Source organism: Limanda limanda, chromosome 21 (genome assembly GCF_963576545.1).
Source record: "Limanda limanda chromosome 21, fLimLim1.1, whole genome shotgun sequence".
NCBI lineage: Eukaryota > Metazoa > Chordata > Actinopteri > Pleuronectiformes > Pleuronectidae > Limanda > Limanda limanda.
Window position 1 is genome coordinate 7528192 of NC_083656.1, and position 20917 is coordinate 7549108.

At 42.8% G+C, this 20917-nt stretch overlaps 1 protein-coding gene across 1 annotated transcript; it reads left to right on the forward strand.

Moving 5' to 3' along the window:
* The first annotated feature begins 6 nt into the window (after positions 1 to 6).
* Positions 7 to 19568, forward strand: adam11 (ADAM metallopeptidase domain 11). The gene is made up of 26 exons (XM_061094905.1): positions 7 to 252; positions 426 to 547; positions 3984 to 4060; positions 4696 to 4762; positions 9798 to 9880; positions 10134 to 10191; positions 11579 to 11642; positions 12314 to 12453; positions 13051 to 13125; positions 13239 to 13310; positions 13581 to 13747; positions 14240 to 14324; positions 14427 to 14517; positions 14629 to 14680; positions 14950 to 15049; positions 15242 to 15313; positions 15576 to 15668; positions 15817 to 15897; positions 15989 to 16039; positions 16207 to 16270; positions 16819 to 16924; positions 17011 to 17130; positions 17521 to 17689; positions 17803 to 17917; positions 18083 to 18173; positions 19239 to 19568. The coding sequence occupies exons 1-26, from the start codon at positions 195 to 197 to the stop codon at positions 19279 to 19281; spliced, it is 2316 nt and encodes a 771-aa protein (XP_060950888.1). The 5' UTR covers positions 7 to 194; the 3' UTR covers positions 19282 to 19568.
* The last annotated feature ends 1349 nt before the right edge of the window (positions 19569 to 20917 follow it).

Here is a 20917-nt window from a genome sequence, read left to right on the forward strand (position 1 = left end):
GCTCAGGAGCTCCATCACCGGGAGCTTCCACCGGCTGTAGCCCGAGAGGGAGGCGAGAGATGCGGGCTCCGCGCTGGACGGACCCCCGCTGTTGTGTTTGTTCTCCCCGCTGCAGCAGCTCCTCTCCCGGCTCCCCTCGGTTCACCTAACGGAGCAGCACCCGGAGGAGACATCACAGGGACTATGTGAGCACCATGCTCGCCGTGGGATGCCTGCTGTTCGCCGCAGTGTGTGCACGGTGCACCGCGACAGGTAAGAGGCTCCGGGGCTCAGCTCCACACAACAACAGGCTCCGGGTGGTTGTTGCATCAGCGTCAACAAGCGTCTCTTCTCCATCGGCTCAATGCACAGAAATAATACGGTTTTGAAACATCCGGTCCGATCCACCCCGCAGTGCACTGATCCTCCCCCGGTGTCCTCTGCAGATCTGCCGCCCGCACAGGAGCTCGTCCAGCCCAAGAGGCTGCTGCATCAGATCCGCTCCCCGGAGGAGCTGCTCCACGGCCGGCTGGACACCCGGGTCAGGAACCACACCACCGGGCTGCAGGTGAGTGGTGACCGCCCCTGGAACCGGTGTCAACAGTACATGGGCTTCCTATCATGTATAGTGAAGGGGGCTTTAATAAACATCTGGATGAATTCACCCTCTGAAAAATGGCTGAGTTGCTTCATACAAAATGCGCCCCCCACCCCCCACCCCTAAAGTCTCCAACCTCTTAAACTCTTCATCCTCATCAGTGAAACTTCAATTTGTTTCAATCAAAGCAGGTGCTGAGGTGGAGAGATTATAGGAGTTGTGTCTTTTTAATGAAATATTTGAGGAGATATATTCCTCTTTTCTTTTTTCTACAACATTACCAATTTAAATATTCATGTTTTAGCTGCTACCTCTCAAAGATAGTTTATCTTGACCCTAAATCAGCGGATATAGAAATCTATTCTGGCTTTAATAATTACTGATATTCACACATAATTAATGTTTTTTGGCTCTAAATAGTTACTGTTGATGGTAAAATAAAGTAAAATAAAGCTTCAATTGCAATTCCTTTTCATAAGGGTTTTGTAACGACATCTTATTAAACCTGGATATTTTTGTATTTATGTATCATATAAAATATTTCTTATTTTATTCCCTAATATCAGCATCAGTCACCAAATATCCATATCAATCTTGCTGTAACTGGCACATATCAAAATATAAAGTATATTGAATGTTCCCGTTTGGTTACTAATATGATTTTTCCAATTTAAATATTCATGTTTTAGCTGCTACCTCTCAAAGATAGTTTATCTTGACCCTAAATCAGCGGATATAGAAATCTATTCTGGCTTTAATAATTACTGATATTCACACATAATTAATGTTTTTTTGGCTCTAAATAGTTAGAATACTGTTTATGGTGAAATAAAGCTTCAATTGCAATTCCTTTTCATAAGGGTTTTGTAACGACATCTTATTAAACCTGGATATTTTTGTATTTATGTATCATATAAAATATTTCATTTTTTACTCCCTAATATCAGCATCAGTCACCAAATATCCATATCAATCTGGCTGTAACTGGCACATATCAAAATATAAAGTATATTGAATGTTCCTAATATGATTTTTCCAATGCCCACTCTATAACAATAAAATAAACTAAGAACAATATGCAAACGACAATATCTATTCAAATACAATGGGAGAAAGAAATCGAGTAATAGGTATAAATATATATTAAAGGCAAACTGAGACAGTCGGTATCAAACATGTAACATAAGAAAGCTGATAACCTTTTCTCTGCGTCACCTTTTATGAGGTCATGTGTGTCACCCCTTCATCACCGTGTGACACCTCCTCATGATGTCCAGCTTGCTCAGGCTGAAGCACAGCAGGAAAAAAAACCCTCAGCCCAGCCCTCACCGCTGCCGTCTGCTCCACCTCTCCACCCTGTTAGATTATATTTCATACCTCTACCTGTCCTCTCTCATTACCTTCACTATAAAACACTATCTGTCAGTGGATATGACACGGCTCGAACCTTGAGCTGCCCTCTGTGGTAAGCAGGATGTCTCTTGACCTCTCTGTCTTACCTGAGACCGGAGGATGTTTGCATCTGAAGTGCTGTCACGTAATGTGAATTTAGACGTGAGGTTGAAGCGGTTCTCCTGTTAGTGTAAACCACACATTTGCAAGAAATCTCACCCACGATACAAGGATTATCTTCTGTGTGATTTTGACATTTAGAGTAATGCTTTATATGGATTTTCATCTCAAGTGAACACTGATCATTGGACCAAATGGCTGTTTCACAACCATAGAACGGCAATAAATGACCCAGATCAGATTTAATGCTGCTTAATATTTTAGTTTTAACAATGGATCAAATGATTGGGTGTAATGTGAAACGTGTTGTTTACAGCTACAAATCCATCAGTGTCTTTCAGCTCTTTGTTTCCTCCACCAAGGAGATTATGAGATCACCATGACACTTGGTGGAAGGGTGCAGTTTGGGTCAGAGAAGAATCTCTTACATTTTTGTGGATCAGAGGGAGTATCCAGGAATTATTTTTCACTTTCGTAAGCATGGCAAGATCAGGCGTCGGAGGAGTTCTACTCCTCACCAGAGTGTTCCAGACATTCACTTGTCGTTGTGAACTCATCTGACCCGAACCTACATTCATCATTAGTGAAAGACAAACTCCAGTGGAAAGTGTGTCCATGGTTCATGTCTGAAATCAGCTTATGATTCAGTGTCTTGAGCTGAGATGCTGCATTGCCTGAATTATAGGCAGAATTTAAATATTTATGATTTCTTGTTAAAATGAAAAAATACAAGACGATAAAAAAAGAGATCTGGTGCGGTTTTCTTATCTCTGCTCACATTGTGGTTTTTATTTAATGTGCATTATCTGGACCGTGTGGAGGACTAGGCGGATACTAAGTGGTTTGCAGAGAGTGCATGGTAATGCTAATGAGACCTTCCTTTCTGCTGGCCTTTAAGTAGCCCACTGCTGGGATCCACCACAGAGCCCTGTCTTGTGATGAGGATGGGGTTCACCTTGGAGCAAGGTGAGACTGAGCCCATCAGCCCATACGCAGAGTTTTGTCCCAAAACCCCGAGGGCTGTGTCGCCTTCGGGGAGAGGTCACTGGCGGAGGACGGTCCCTTATCATCCGACTCCTTTGTTGCTTTGTTCTCCATTCACGCTGTCAAATTATTCCATATTGAACATCCATCACTTTTCTTCCCTCCTCCGCTCTCCCCTCATCATATTCTGTCAAATTTCTTTTTTTCCTATTCACAATTCTAGAGTAGGCAGGAAATACTTGACAAATTAGGGAGTCATTTGTTTGAGTCAGCGATGTGGGCCAACGTTGCAGGAATATCAGTTAGGGATACGAGGTGTACATCTATAGAAGTTAGATGTTGGACGTACAAAATACTTCTGTTTCTCTTCTGCTGGAAGTCATGTCCCCTCAGTTAACTCATCAAGTTCTTCTTTATGCTAGTTTAGCTACGCATTCTGAGCCATAGATTTCCAAGGATGACATCGATTCATCAAGGGAAACGTCCCATCTGAACTCCCTCTGTGCTCCTATAAAGTGTTTAAACTTTAGTTAGCTTAGTTTTGGTTTTAGCAGGATTTTGCAAAACCTACTCAACAAATTTCATACCCCAAGGAAGAACAAATTAAATTTAGTTTCAAATCCGATTTTTCACAATATTTTGCTTTTCAAGATAGGATGTATTCCAACATTTTCCTAATTTCTCAGAGAACAGTTCATGGAACTTGGTGAAATAAGTCAGGCAGTCAAATCTGCTTCAGATCCAAATAAAAATCCAGAGCTAGTGAAATATAAATTTGTTTTCATAAGGGCACTGTTGGACCTTGGCTGAGGCATGCGCTCTAGAAGGTAGTAAATATCTCCTCCTGTGTCTCTGTCTTACTCTCACGCCACCTTCTCCCAACTTTTCCCGTTCTCCATCTCTCCCTCAGCCGGTCCATCTGGCCCAGTGCAGCTTCCTGGTGGAGGCGTTCGGCGCATCCTTCGTCCTTGACCTGGAACTCAACCAGTAAGTGAAACACATCCCTGGCCACAGACCCAGAAAGCAGCACCTCAGTAGTCACAGCCGTCACGGACAAACTGACATACTGTTTGTGTTTTGCGCAATTGCACATTCTTGAAAATTGGCATCTGCTCTGCATATTTGTAAGTGGTAGGGATTTTCCATTTCTCTGTACTCGCCAAATGTGTTTTAATTGTGGCTGCTGTTGTTGAGGTTGTCTGTGTTTTTGTCTCTTTGTGAACTCTTGTTGCACAACAGATTTCCCCATGTTGGAAAATAAAGAAACCTCACTCCTACTACTCTTACTCTGATCTTCATCATCTGTCTCTGTCGACTGTGGGAGAAACAACACTGTACACCTCCCCCTCCCCCATCTTCTTGCTCCATACATCGTTTCCTCTAATGGACTACATTAATGTAACACCTCTCTCTGGCTGGATAAGCACTTAGAAGAAATGAATCTTCCCACATTTTAGTTTTACTTTCGTGCCCTTTGTTGATCCAGACTGGTGCTGTATTTGCAATGATGATTTTTGTTTCTGTTAAATATCCCTTTAATAGTCTCACGGTGCTCTTGTCTAATGGAGGTATGGAAACTTAACGTTACAATGATTATTTTCCTTCTCTTCTCTTCTCTCCAGCGATCTCCTGTCTACAGACTATGTGGAGCGTCACTATGACGACGACGGGCAGCCCTCAGAGAATATGGTAGGACTGCCATTATAGAGCTTGTTTTACCATTATAGAAATTATGCTTATTTTCTTTCTCGCCAGGGGTTAGTGGATGAAATTGACTGCACTCTCATGCTTGTTCAGTAAATAGGGAACTGTAGTGTGGCTCTGTCCAAAAGGTACAAAATATGATAACCAGCAAATAGAAAGCTCACAAATTAACACATTGTTTTTGTTAGTTTAATCTGGAAAAAAAAACTATATTTCTTGGCATAGAGCATAGACTGTATATAAAGATGGACGATGTTACTGCTGCCCAAAAGTGAAGCCAAAGCAGTATGACATGGAACAGTGCTGGATTACATGAAGGATTTATGTGGATTTAATAAATTGGACAGTGTGTTTATTAATGGGCTTGTAAGATTGTGTACTTTGAAACTGCACCTTGTGTTCACTTACTATCTGATTCCAGCTAAGCTAACTGGCTGCTGGATGTACTTTCAAACTCATATAGACATGGGTGCGGTTTTTATTTCTCATCTAACTTATGACCAGATAATTATATTATATATTTCTCCTGAATTGTCAAACTATTCCTTTATGAAACCAAATTACTACATCATCACTTTTGCCAGAATTTAATAGAAGCTTAAAGTCGATTTTGTGCCGACACCTACAACAATATTCTCCAGAGTGTATTGGAGATGTAACTGAAAATGAATCCAACAATATCGGCAGCGTGTTTTCATCTTAACCTTGGAGGCTGGTGTGAATGGCTGATTTTATAGCCCACACTCTGGTTTCCTTCCCTTTTTGAATTCACACCTCGTCCCGAATCCTGAGAGATGTGTCTCCGAAAATGATTCAGACCAATTTTTAAATTGCTGACCTTCTCCTCTCTGTAACTAATGCTGACAGATCGACTGTCATCACTATCTGGGAGACTGTCACTTTCCGTCTGGTGTCCTCAGCTCTATATTTCTGCCTCTGTCCTTTTCGTCTCTCCGTCTCTTTCTCGCCATTGCTCTCTCTCCCTCTTTCAATCCCCCCCCTTTTCTCTGCCAAAGACCACCTGACCAATCAGTAGATGGTTGCCGTGGTAACCAGCAGTCAGCAGCAGCAGCAGCAGCGTGGGTCTGCTTTTTTGTTTCGTGAGGGGAATTGAAATCATGTCCACTTCCAGAAACTATAATCCAAATCTAACCAAACACTAACATGTGACGTGACCTTCAGAAACATATATTATTCCATATAAGAAATATATATAATACTCTGCATGAGAATATTAATCTATTACTGATGTCTCTGTATAATAACAAAAAACAATAAATCACCTCATCTCATCTCAAACATGGATATAGATTATGTAAAATAAAAGGTTATACACAGGAAGACAATTTTATTATTCTCTAAAAGGATCGGTGATACATTTATTTCAGAGCTCGATCGATAACAGCCCATCCTCCACCAACACCATCTCCATCTTGATTTATTTAGTTTTATTGACCTGCCAATAAATTCCCCCTTTGTGTGTCACTCTTTTATTGGTCCCCTCGGATCTGTGACTGTCATGTTTGGATGAATCCCAATGACACACGACCAAAGAGGAACTGAGTAAGGGACGAGGACGGCCTGAAATTGATGGGAGCTGTTTCATGTATTAATCTTCTTCCCGCTGTAGTGCTTGTCTCTTTGATTTCTCGTTTCTCATCCCCTGCCATCACACATGCCCCATGACTCTTTGCACAAGGCAACTATTGATCACGTATCGTAATCTGCACATAACATACAAGATGTCAACGGGGAAGACATCACTTGTTTGACTTCTTGACAGCCTGATCGATAAAATACTGAGAGCACGTACCTCCACCAAGGCTGATTGGTTTTCTGTCCTTATTGTATATTCATGCACACAGGAAGCAGGCAACATATACATTCTCTAATATAGTTGAAAGGAATATGTGTTAAAGTAACTGAGTTAAGACTTAAAATACATTATTTGATTCACTAAATCAGGATCATTACTTGGATCCGCTCCAAATTTCACCAGGTCTTAGCCGTCACCTGATGTTTTTGATAAGATCTGGAAAAATTAATAAAATAACAATCCTTCTATAACTTATTGAAGATGTAAAATATTCTTGATCGCTGCCTTTCGTAGTTCCTGTTACTTTCCTCCCCCACTCCTCTCCAGCAATGCAGGGTCAAAGGGGTTAAACTCCCCTAATTCCGTTAAAGTTGATCATGTCAAATTTGATCTCGCCTACATTTGTGTGTGCGAGCAGTTTTTATTCCATTCATCTCGTCATCTAGCTCTGATGTAACGTCCCTGCTCGAGTGGCACTGATGATATTTAATGACGAAGCCCGTTCGGTGAAGCATCTCGTCTGAAAACTCCCTCACAGTCGGTGTGTGTCTGCTGTGTCAGGCAATTTGATTTCCTCCATTTAGCCTTGTAATCCTACCTTTTATTTATTTATGATCCTGCCCGGGGCTAAGTGCTGTGGCCTGTCTAACTCGACTAGATGACTAATGAAAGTCCCTTTTCTTCCTGAACGAATCAACTGATGCTGAATATAGAAATGCGTCATTAAAAAAAAATACCTGGAATAAATTTAAATTGTTTTTAATTGATATTTAAAGGTCCAGTGTGTAGGATTTAGGTAAAAGGGATTTTTTTTACAAAAAAATTATATAAAATAATCCTACTGATAATTTCACGGGTGTGTAATTATCTTAAAGGGACTCTTACCTTTGTTGCATTTTTACACTTTTTTTGGATAAGGTTAAATTGCTATTAATAAGGTAATGACACTCTAAAATGCAAGACAGACCCACCAGGAGTAAAAACAAACAATTATTTCACTCTCATAATATTTAGTGAAAACTTCAACCTATAAAATTCTTCGGACCGAAGGACCTTATTGGCCGACAGACCTGTCTGTTTGCTGCATGGACATGCAGGTTTTCCGTCTGCTTCTTGTGGCGCATTCGGGCCCGCGTCATCAATGTATATAACTTACCGGTGCTTCTGAATCCGAATCCATTGCTTTGGTAAACAAAAACTCATGTGCGTGCGCGGAGGCAGTAGGTTGTAAATAAAGTTTCTTCAAAAAAACACCGCGGATGGGAACGAGGGGGTGGGGCATTGGAGGAAGGCGGGATGATTTGAATGTGCTGTAATTCTCAAATGCAACAAAGGTAAGAGTCCCTTTAATAGTACGGATTGTACTTTTCTTCACCCTCGAATGAGCCCTTTATATTCAAATAGTTTATATTTACATGGGGGGCGGGTCTTCTCTACGCAGGATGCCATTTTTTTTACAGTAGCCAAAACAGTACAACCTTCTGAGTTTTTATGAAAGCTGAAGGCTTCCACAGGTTCTCTTTCATGTTTGGAATGTTAAACTTTTATCCCATTTTTTTAATTGGAATGAATTTTAAAATCAGTTGACTAATGTTAGACCGCTCTTCAACAGGAGTCTAGGCCACTATGTGTGATTTACTCCACCTCAGAGCAGATGCCTGGTTACATTGCACACTGTATTCCTTTCAAGAGTAGAAAAGGCGTGAGGGAAATAACTTTTCATGTTTGTGGATGACTTAGCTCGATTTTCATTTTTTTTCCAGCTTTGAGTTGCAGCTCGGAGTAAAGGTTGGCGATGGGTAAACAACAGCAGCTCCCATTTGCCTCTTTTCATTTTGGTCTATTAGTCGTGCCAGACAACAACAGTCTCAGGTGGCAGACATGACATTATTGGGGTTCATTACCAACACCTGAAACTGACCCACACACAAACACACACACTCACAAACATTAATATATCAAGTATATGGTGGTATTATATTTTTCTTCCACGTAGATGAGATGTGCCTGATTATTGAAATTCTCTCCTGAATGCAACTCTCTCCACCGCGCACACTTTGTTCTCTTCTCCACAACTTTCGATAGTTAAACACGTGGCGGTGTAGCGAGTCTGACAGCGGTAAAGTCTCCTCTCTAGCTGTCGTAATCGGATCATTCCTGTACTGTGAGAGGCAGCGTGGAAACACTATATCCCAAACATGATCATCTCGCTGGAGCCTCTCAGGGGGAATATGAATAATCAGGTCAAGGTATCTGGAAGCCGGGTGCACGGGTAACACCTCAATGCATTTCTCCCGACTGCAACTGATACAGAAACACTATCACAGTTTGTTTTATCCAATGCTAAATTCGCAATTTATTAATTCCATCTTGAAGGTCAGCATTCAAAATGTTTGTAATTTCATAAAACCCGAGTTAATAAATGTCACTGGAATAGTTTGGGTGACCAACAGAAATCCTGAGTCATAATGGGGGGGCATGAAGTTTTAAGTATGTGGGCGTTTACCAGCCAGAGACAGTCTGGTGAAAGATGCAGTGTAGGATCTGAAAGCCAGGATACTTCTCAGCCGTTGCTGCATTGATTTTCCTTCTGCCCTTTTAAAACCTGTCTCTTCCTTGTCCTTCAAGTTTGACGAAGCTTAATTATAAATGACTGGAATATTTTTCTAGCACATCTAGTATGAATATAAAGCCCTCTCCATTACAATTAGTTGACACATGAAATTGTATACCGACACAAATATATTGATATAGACTCTGTTGTATCGTGTTAGAAACTGGATTTAAGTCACTTTGTACACACACGTACTTTCCATTGAAACCGGCTCACGTCACTAAGTTTCTCCCATTTGACCCATGGCCTTCCCGCACTTTAATTAATCTCTCCATCCCTCACACTCACACACTGTATGCACACAGCTTTTCTTTGCTGAAACCCAACTCATCCACAGCCTCTGCAGGTGTAGGTTTTCCCCCCGAGTCGAACACGTGTCACTGATACCCTTCAGTCCACCCACCAGGTGGCCCTCTAGGCCCCGGACTGACAGTTTCCACCTCCTCTGTGTTCACGTAGAGCTTAGGAGATCGGCCACATCCAGGGGCTCACAGTCGGTGTTGATTTCACTCCCTGAAACCTTGATGTGGACGTGTTACTGAACGATGATGGGTTTGTTGTCTCACTGTCACCTATGATTTGATTGTCAGGGGGGAGAACACTGCTATTACCACGGGCGAGTGCGTGGGCTGCCCGGCTCCTGGGCGGCTGTGTCCACCTGCCACGGCCTGAGGTGAGTCTGATCCCTGTCACTTCACCTGAAAACACATCAATCTCCTCAGACTGTACCTACTACCTTTGCAAAACAAATACAGTCTCAAGCCGAGAAATAGGAAGGAAACACACAAAATGGGACACTACGATGACTAAGGGTCACTACTGGGATTTAAAGCCAGTTTTTTTCAACCTAAAAACTATTATCCTCCTTCAGAACGTCCAGGACTGCCAGCCCACATCATAACCTTCCTCTGCTTTGTATTTTTTAGAGGGATGTTTTCTGACGGAAGCTTCTCTTATGGGATTGAACCTGTCGGCAGTGGAGAGGTGAGTCAGGACGTCAGTGAAGCGGATCGTGCACTTATCTGGTTTCCTCGGCTACAGCAAGGTCGTGTGAAAAATGTTCTGGAAAAAAACTGGCACCAATCTGTCTAAGTGGCCAAAATAATATATTTTAGTGTCACCTTGTGAATCTCGGCTAATCCAGACAGTGTTACTCTACCTCTGAGTTTCCGTATGGAAAATATTCAGTTGACACACAATCCACCAACACTGAAACACACCTCCTGTCTCATATCCAAACTGAGACATCACCTGTCAGACAGAGTGACGACACGTGTAAATGAATAATGATGAAACAGGGGGTTTAAGTTGCTTTTAAGATCTTTCAAAAAAAATTATTCAGATTTGATTTGAGAGGAGAGAAAAGAAATGGCTGAGCATTTTTTCCCATTAAGACCCACAGCAGGCGAAGTGCAGCTCAATTACATAGACTGGAGAGATGGATCAATAGCAGCTCATCTTCAAACTCACCTCACTCTCTGTCTGTCTCTCTCCTCGCTGCTCTATCTCAGATGGGTCATTTTCATAAAGTATTTATCCCCAGCTCGAGTGTTCCACAGCGTCCAGTAGTGTTTTTGCCATTATGACAGCCCGGGCGACTGATTAATTATGCACCGCAGCACTTTTCTCTCCCGTTGATCCGCCTGTAGCTCAGAGGACACGGCAGCACTTCTCAGACAGAGAAGCTTTTAAGTTCAGGATGAGAAGGAAATCGTTTCAGGGTCGGTATAATTTTAAAAGGATGTTTTTCCTTTTGTCTGAGGTGATCACAGCTTGTTCAGATGAATATTTTCCTGCACTTTCGTCAGGAAGGAGTTTTGTAATTTTCACTTGTATTGGCTTAAAGCCTGGTTCACCTTTTCAAAGGGCAAAGTCGGTTTTCAGTTAGACTTGATCCCCAACTTTTGGTGTTATTTTGTATTTCTCATTCATTAATAGTGAATAGCCACAGACTGTAACACGATGGACGACACGTCTCCGCTTTTTTATACACAGTCCATCTTTATATACAGTGTATGCACGCAACTAAAACCGACTCTTCTGTTGACCCTTGATGTGTAAAATCCTAAATTCCAGCAGTTTTTTTATCAGATAATACTTTTAAAAAGTGTATTTTTCTGCTTTTATATATATATATATATATATATATATATATATATATATATATATATATATATATATATATATATATATATATATATTTTTAAATAAAAAAATCTGCTTTGGGTTGGTCTGAGTCGGCATTTAAAGCAAACAGCACAGAAAATAAGCTAAAACAAATTTTTAAACTTTAAATTCAGTGACAACTTAACTTTTAAACCCTTTTCCCACAATCTCTTTCTCTCTTGTGTTTATTCCCGATGCCCTTCAGGAGAATAATGACCACATTGTGCATCGCATGCCGGACATTGACCTCTTCCCCCCTCCCTGTCCAGGTAGGGCCTAAGCTTTGATAACAGGAAAGTTTACACACTGTTTCCATTCCTCCTGAGGTGGTAGGAAGCATATCTGGTTAAACTTTTTGATGTGATACATATAAATTGTATTACAAGGCTCATCTGTGGGTGCTGTAGGTAAAGACATTTACCTGAGATTCTGATGAGACCTGGCGGAATGACAGACACACACACACAAACACACACACACACACACACACACACACACACACACACACACAGACTCTCTGACTGCAGAGTATGATGTCCTCCTCAGGTTGTCTCGCTGCCCTTCTTGACCTTGCTAAACTTCTCATTTGGCAGTATCTCTTCTGTCTCCCCTCTCTGTCTCTGACACTCTTGATTCACCTCCTTCCTGTTACCCTCCCTGCCTCCTCTCTCTCTCTCTCTCTCTCTCTCTCTCTCTCTCTCTCTCTCTCTCTCTCTCTCTCTCTCTCGCTCTCACTCCTGTTATGCTCTCCCCTTTCCTCCCCTCTTCTCCAGTGGTTGTGTGATATTGATTTCTCCCGCAGATTAGTGGACTAAAATACATGTTGCATTTGGATTGATGACTGGCCACTTTTCTATCTCACTCTAACTTAGTCTGTGTTTCTCCATACATCTGTGTGTGTCTGTGTGTGTGTCTGTGTGTGTGTGTGTGTGTGTGTCAGGGTGCTCTGTGAACAGCACAGGGCCTGGGGGGCAGCCAGATGGCCACGGTGAAGGAGACAGAGAGCTGAGGGATGAAGACGACTGGTCTGAGGAAGAGGAGCCTGTCGTCATAGGAACACTGAGACGCTCTAAAAGACAAGTCAGTTTTCACGCAGCCTCGTCCTCCCGGCACACACCTCCGTGTTCTCATGCGTGCAGATGACCTGCCAGGAAGTTGTCGCATGCATTGAGGAGAGTGTTGAGATATGCAAACACAATTAATATTTTATGGAGACGTCTGTTTGATGCCAAATCACGACACACTCGCTCACAGCTTGTCTCAGCTTCCATGTTTAAAAAAAGAGAGACAGAGATGTGCTTTTTGAAACCGGAGAATATTAAGCTCATAATGACACTGGATTCATTTCTGATGGAAAATACGATAAGTACGATTTATGAGGCAGGGCCGGCCTGTTTAATGGATTTGTATAGCGCCAAATCACAATATACATAATAAACATTATCTCAAGGCACTTTGCATGGAAGGTCAAGTCATGGTCTCCAAGTTGTGTTTCCTTCTCAGGGACAAAGACTAGAGTTTCCCTGGCATCAGCACTTGTTTGTATCAGTGTGTGAGTACTGGTGTCACCTGCTGGGTTTGTGTGTGTGTGTTGTATAGTTGTGTGACTGTTTGTCCTGTGTGAAGGTTGTTATGACACTGAACTCAGGCTGTGTGGATTTCATTTTCCTCCTCCAGGTGCGGCGAGGCCAACGCACCGTCCAGACTGAGACCAAGTACATCGAGCTGATGGTGGTGAACGACCATGAACTGGTGCGTCCCTTACATCACTGTACTTCTCTAAATGGGGCACAGCAATTATATAAAGTTATTTGGACTCATTCAAAAATAGATTTTTAAAATAGTTTCTCCTCTGTTTTTGTTAGTTCGTGCAGCTGCGTCGCTCGACCACTCAGACGAAGAATTTTGCCAAAGCGGTGGTGAACATGGCCGATGCGGTGAGTGAATCAGAATGAACAGAATCTACAACATCCACGTCCTCCTACTATCCAGAAATGAAGCCAAAAGTTATTTCTAACCTTCTCAGGTCTGGTCTTGTGTTAAAGGAGGTCGTGGATCAGAATTACAGTTTTTATCAGCTGTCTCCTGCCGCTGTCTGACAACCGGACACCAGATAACATCCAATAAATCACCCATGTGTATTTGCTCTCCCCTCCTCACCTGCTGCATAATTCATGCGCATGATTTCCCTCCTTTGATGTGTCCAGATTTACAAGGAGCAGCTGAACACGCGCATCGTCCTGGTCTCCATGGAAACGTGGTCGTCTGAAAACAGGGTCTCCATCGGCGACGATGCCTTGCTCACCCTGCGCGACTTCATGAAGTACAGGAAGGAGAGCATCAAGGAACGCTGCGACGCCGTGCACCTCTTCTCGTACGTTCAGTCTGATGATCTCCCTCTTTTTCCTCTCCTCCTCCTCCCTCTCTTCCTCCTCTGATACCTCCTCCTTATCCATCACTTCCTGCTTCTTTTCTCTTCTCTTCTTCTTTCACCTTGTCCTCTTTCTTCTTTTACTCTTTTTTTGGCTCTCTTCTCTACCGTCTTCTCCTCCCCATCCAATTCCTTCATCTCTTTTTTCTCTCCTTCTCCTCCGTCTTATCCTCCTCAATCCTTTTTCCCTGCCATCCACATCCTTCTATCTCCTTCTCTCTCTTTTTCATCTTTTCTTGTCTTTCCTTAACGCAACCTCCCTTCTCTCTTCCACCTCTTCTTATTCTCCTCATCCTACAACTTATCCTCTTCCCTCTCTCATGATCTTCTCCCTTCCTCCTCTGTCTTCTGTCTCTGTCTCCTTCTCCTTCACCTCTTCGTCCATCTTCCCCTTCATGTCTGTCTTCGTAACTTGCCCCCATGTCTTCTCCACAGAGGGAGGACGTTCATGAGCAGCCGCAGTGAGGCGGCGTATGTCGAGGGCATCTGCTCCCTCACCAGGGGGGGAGGCATCAATGAGGTGGGACATGTGACTCTTATGATGTAAAAAGTTTTTAAGTTTGTCTAGTTTGCTCTTTTTCCTCCCAATGTATCTTTACTTGTCTTGTTGATGTGTTTTCAGTTTGGCAGCGTGGGGCCCATGGCCATCACGCTGTGTCAGAGTCTGGGCCAGAACATCGGGATGCTGAGGAACAAGGAGCGACCGTCAGCAGGTAAGAGCAGTGTATTATTATCACTGACTGTGTTAACAGCTCCCTCAAGTGGCGAGAAGTCAGCATTACCTTTTTCTGTGTAAATATGTGTGTTTGTGTGTGTGTGTCCAGGAGACTGCAGGTGTCCAGATCCATGGCTGGGCTGCATCATGGAGGATACAGGGTATGAACTCATTCACAATTAATCAATCAGTGACCAAGCAAAGATGGACATTAATCACAAGTCACTCTTATTATTTATAAAACATGTGACAGTGAAGAATCGAAAGTTTTGTTGATAAGTAGCATTTGATCATTTTGTTTCCTTTCCTGCATATCTCTGCCATCCAGCTAATGATCTGCAATGTAATGACAAATGTAAGGACTATCAGTAACTGACCTCTTTATTATTTGTTACTGAATATAGTTTTTCTGTTTTTCTTTGTCAATCAGCTACTACCTGCCGAGGAAGTTTTCCCGCTGCAGCATAGACGAGTACCTGCGCTTCCTCCAACAGGGAGGAGGCAGCTGCCTCTTCAACAAGCCCAGCAAGGTGAGACTCCACCAGGTAGTATCACAGAGGGGGGGGCTACTCACTTGAACAGTGATCAATGAAAGAAAAACTGGTTATTATAAGATACATGCCGAATATGTAATATGAGAGTGTACTTATTTCAATGTTTAATAAAAAAATCTAAGAAAAGTCTCCAACCATAAAGATAAAAATGTTTGTTTTGATCAACAGCTGTTTGACCCACCAGAGTGCGGCAATGGATACGTAGAGCTGGGAGAGGAATGTGACTGTGGATCACTGGTGGTGAGTTAACTCCAATTAACTAATGGCCTAATCAAACCTACTACACATTCACCTACTGTCACATCGGATACTGTTATGATTTATGAAGGAAATGCTCTTAAAATACGTCTAAACTTAGAACTACAAGGGTCTTTATTCCTCCCAAAGCTCCTGCTAATTCATTTCTATGTTGTATTTATGGCTACACTATTCATTTCGTCAGGGCCCGCAAGCAAATCACTCATGATCTATAAATGTGTTCCAAACCCTCCGTGTCCTGTAGGACTGTGCTCGTGTCGGAGCCAATTGCTGTAAGAAGTGTACACTTACCCACAATGCCATGTGCAGCAATGGGCTCTGCTGCCGGGACTGTAAGGTGAACTGCTCTCATACGTCACAACATATTAAACGATCCACTGGTCCTATCTCGGCTAGTCAGTTCCAAATCTGGTTTAGGTTTTTTTTCTTGCCTTCTTATTTCTTCATCCATGTTCTCTCTCTTCTTCTGTGATGATTGGCGACAGTACGAGCTGAGAGGAGCGACGTGCCGCGAAGCCGTCAACGACTGCGACATTCCCGAGACCTGCGCAGGAGACTCCAGCCAGGTAGGGGAAGCTTTAGAGATTGTTTTGAAAATAGAGAAATCTGAAACCCACCGTGACTCTGAATGGACAGATGAGCTTCCTTCTCTTTCAGTGTTCTCATAATGTCCACAAGCTGGATGGCTACATGTGTGATGCTGGCCAGGTAAAGACATAATAGGTGTATAATATGTATATAGTACAATATTCTTCTCATACTGTCTATTATCATAACATAACCACTCTCCTCCTCCTCCTCCTCCTCCTCCTCCTCCTCCTCCTCCTCCTCCTCCTCCTCCTCCTCCTCCTCCTCCTCCTCCTCTTCCTCCTCAGGGTCGCTGTTACGGAGGCCGCTGTAAGACCAGAGATGGCCAGTGCAGGAACTTGTGGGGCTACAGTAGGTTTAATATTGACTGTTACCCCCCCTGGCTGTTGTTTGTGGGTTTAGTTGTTTGTTTGTTAAGTTTACACAAAGTCACTGAGCAAATATCCACGGAACTTGGTGGAAGGATGTGATATGTGACAGGGAAGAGCCCAGTGCATTTCGGGGCGGATCCAGGATTTGTTTTCACTTTTTGTAACATAGTGAGATAGTTTAGCTGTTTTTCAACATTTTCACAGTTTTCCTCGGGATTCATTCATGGAGCTTGATGAAAAGAAATCCGCTTGTGTGGAATCTGGTGCAGCTTTATTGAGTGTTTGGCCTCGGTGGAGATATGCGCTCTACTGAGGGGCTTTCTGGTTTCTCAGTGTTGCATGGCCTGCTGAGGATTAAAACAGGAATTCCATGGCTGTGGGAAGAATGACAATATTAAAGAATGTTCAAAGCATTTGAGGTGTTTTTGGGAGAAGCCCTTTTTTCATTCAGCCATTGGGGTTGTAAATTTATTGAACCCACATTTCTGACGACAGAGTGAGCTCATTCAAAGTTTCCTCTTCTCTCAGACTCGGCTGACAGGTTCTGCTATGAGAAGCTGAACTCTGAGGGAACAGAGAAAGGAAACTGTGGCCCAGACTCCACTGGTCAGGGATGGGTTCAGTGCAACAAGCAGTGAGTGAACACGATAAACCACATAAACACCTCATGTGCATGCTCTGAATGTGGAGCTATATTGTTGCATCTTCTGCCTCCAACAGAGACGTTCTGTGCGGTTTGCTGCTGTGCACCAATCTGACGGAGAAGCCGAGGTTTGGCGAGCTTCAGGGGAAGCTCACGAGTCTGACCATCCACCATCAGAACCGATACATGGACTGCAGGTGAGGCAGCTTGGATCTGGGAGCTTAGTGGGTTTGAACAGCAATAAGAAGGTTTAGGGAATGCAGAAAGCTGTTTTTGGTTATCTACATGAGGTGAAATTGGATCAGGTTCATGTTGTAGATCTTTTATTTTTGTTTTAGTTGTCAGAGGAAGAGCGACAGATATCTACTCATATTTGACCAGGTCTTTTTTTACACATTTGTTTAAGTTAATGACAAATGTGATGAGGTAATACTGAGGGATTCATTGATTCCTGAACTGATTCTGATGCTTGTACATGATTTAAATATTACCTCACATGGATACAGTGATGGCAACTACGTTCACATATAACTTGAGGTTATGTGGATAAAGAAATAATCACTTTGATGTGACGATCCAACGTGCAGGGGAGGCCATGCTGTGCTGGATGACGGCTTGGACCTGGGCTACGTGGAGGACGGGACGCCATGCGGGCCGAACATGATGTGTCTGGAGCGCCGCTGCCTCCCCGTCACCACCTTCAACCTGAGCACCTGCCCGGGCTCCTCGTCCTCACGCATCTGCTCCCACCACGGAGTGAGTCCGTCTCCGTTATCCAGATTTGGTTCTGTTTGGTTTTCTGTGACCTCCACAGGTTTGCTTGCAGAGATAAACTCTCCCCCCTCGTGTTTCTCCTCCTCGTGCCGCAGACGTGCAGCAACGAGGTGAAGTGCATCTGTGATGTCGACTTCACGGGGAAGGACTGCAGCGTCTTCGACCCTCTCCCCAGCCCCACCCCGCCAGACGGCCCGGAAAAATACAAAGGTGAGCACACTGAGCAGTTTACCTCCACACATCTTAAACTAAATAAAGTGATGTGATATATAATAAGTAGTTCAGGTAAGACTGAAGTTTACGGAAATATATTTTATGTCTAGGCCTCAGTGTGCTGTTTGTTCTCCTCACCGGGTGACTCCTTCACTCCCACAGGTCCCAGCGGCACCAATATCATAATAGGTTCGGTTGCTGGTGCAATTCTGGTGGCAGCGATAGTCCTGGGGGGGACTGGCTGGGGATTTAAGTAAGAGCTGTGGCATGCCTCCGTCTGTGTGTGCCTGCTGAGTTGCTCTCTAACACACGTGCCTGCGGCTCGCTGCTGAATGCTGCTCTCTGCTTGCTGCTTGATCCTAACGACCGAAGACCATCACAGGTTCATTATCAATGCTGAGGCGGTAGATGATTTATCCTTCTGTAGAGATACTAGTACTTATAACCCCTGTTTGTACTTTAGGCTACTAACCGTGTGGCATAACTAACATAGCATGTATGTATGGTATTTATTTGATTTGCTGGCAGGTCCTTAAATGGTCAGAATCGTCCCAGTAGCATCGGTGTATCGGTGATGGAGCCTCAGTAGCTAGGTCACAAAGGTCTTAGCTGTCAATCATGATGTTTTGTTCTGTTTTTATAGCATCAAATAACCAATCAAAACCAAACTTCACAGAAAAATCCACAAAATCACACCAGTGGGTTTAGAACTAACTAAAACGACAGACGCCATCTTTGATAGAAATTTATTTGACGTGCATTTTGCCATTTCGGGTTTGGTCCCTGTCTCATCCACTAACATGGAGGAGGCCTGTACTGCAGCCGACCTGCAGCGGCCGATTGAGATGCTCTAGCTTCACTTTTGGGGATCCGTCATGTCGGCCATCTTTATACACAGACAGTGATAGTGATGCAGAGAAATAATCAGATAAATACAGCAGATGAATACGCTTCATTATCCAGGTTTTCTTTTCCTTTCTCTCTCCTGTACAGTTTTGCCAAATGCAAGCTCTGCTGAGACACGCCTGCTGCATGCAAGCAAACAAAAAATGCTGTAATCTTGATGCAGCTTGTATGATAACATCATGTGCCTGCTGAGTTCCTCACTAGTGTCTGGGTGTAAACAGAGGGTGAGGGAGGGAGGTGGTGCCTCTGTTTACTGCTTTGCTTTTCAAGGCCTCAGGTTCACTGCATGTTTATTTTTCACGCTACATCCGACTCACATAAGAAAAAGAACATGGTGGTTTTACTCCTCTTTCTACTTCACTTGTCCTGTCTTTTCTGTCTCCGTCTTGTTTCTGCCTCGTCGTGGATCCAGAAACATCCGAAGAGGAAGGTATGACCCCGCCTTTCAATCCTGATCCCCAAAAAATATCATCCCCATTCTACATGTCCACATCAGGCCATCTTTGTTTTTATAATAATCCTCTGCTTCTTTATCCTCTGATCACACACCTCATTCAGACTCATACACTTTGTTATACTCAAATGTATTTTTATTCATCTTTCACGCATTTTTTATTCATATACATTCACATCACACAGCATTTATATACAGTAGTGCATTATACGACTTCACTCATCATAATTTTATTTCAGTGCATATTCAAGTTTGCTTCATTGGTATTTTTACTGCATGTCCCGTATTGACTTGGCTGCCATTTATAGAAAATTGATGCAGTGTTGACTTTGTAATGTTCATTTCATAAGTTTCATAATAATAAAAGGTGAACATCTCTTATAAGTTTTTAATTTTCAGTTATTTTATTGTTATTATTGTTTTTCTGATTGAAGCTTGATTGAAGACCTTGTTCTTAACCTTCGCCTTCTTTCATCTCTTCTTCCTCTTTCTTCCTTCTCTTCTTCTTCTCATTTTCCTTCTCCTCTATCTTCTCCTTCTCTACCTTCTCCCTTTCTTCTTCCTTTTTCTTCTCCTCCCTCTACTTCTCCTCCTTCTCCTCCATCTCCTCCGTCCTCAGCTTCTTCCTCTTTCTCTTGTTCTTATCATAACTGTTGTTATTTTCTTTGCTATCTGCATTAAAACCTCAATGATTCATTGATAAATCAATTAGTCAATTATTGACGGTTCCAGGTTCTAAAATGAGAGAAAAAGCTTTAAAAAATATATTAAACAACACACACAACTATATAATTCCAATGATATATAATTGAAATAACATCTGTAGTGATAACAGTCTTTTGTGGCATCAGTCAGTTGATTCTAGCTGCTGAGTTTGTCCCATCTGATTCTTTAGTCTTTATCTTCTCCTCTTCTTCCCTCTTCTCTTTCCAGATCTTCATGAGTGTGAGTCACATCTCTCCGCTGTCCTGTCTTCCTTTACACTGTGTCCAGTCCGCTCCGAGGAGACAAAAACAAAACACAAAAAATATGTCTTCCACCTACGAGCCATCAGACCTTTTCCTCTCCCTCTCTCTGACTCTGCTGAAGCTCTCTCCATCAGTATTTTCTCCCTGGATGCTTTTTGGGGTGTGGGGCTTAGGGACAGGAACCCTGAGGGGCACATTCCCACAGATCTGAATGTTCTTGTCTCGGACACCTCGCCCTTAGTTTACTCCTCTTTTCGCTTTTCTTTTCCCTCCCTCTGGTTCCAGCTGCTTTTTCTGCCATATTGACTGTTCTCCTGCTTTTTGCCCCTTCAGTGATGTTCATGGAGGAAGGCCGCGTCCTTCTCCTGCTTCTGGACTTTTTAAATTACGCGTTCCGTTGTGACACAGTTGATATATTTAACCTCATGGAAAAAAAACGATCAACTCTCCTCAGGAGTGTGACCCTTACTGCAATAGAAGTGTATAAATATACAGAATAGTGAATGTTGAGCTTTAATCTCTGTAGATGAGGGTTATTTTTGTGTGTTAGGACTTTACATTCCACGGTAACAGCCATAATTTCCCCTCTGATGTTGTGTTTCATTGTCACTGCAGTGTCAACGCTTCAACATAATATGCATCAATGTACGAATGTGTTGCTCAAACCTG

Excerpts from the sequence above, each read along its gene's own strand:
- adam11 (XM_061094905.1), top strand. The coding sequence starts at position 195 with ATGCTCGCCGTGGGATGCCTGCTGTTCGCCGCAGTGTGTGCACGGTGC. Across the intron at positions 15,050-15,241 it reads TCTTCAACAAGCCCAGCAAG|CTGTTTGACCCACCAGAGTG; the intron begins GTGAGACTCCAC and ends TTTGATCAACAG. Across the intron at positions 17,918-18,082 it reads CGGCCCGGAAAAATACAAAG|GTCCCAGCGGCACCAATATC; the intron begins GTGAGCACACTG and ends TCACTCCCACAG.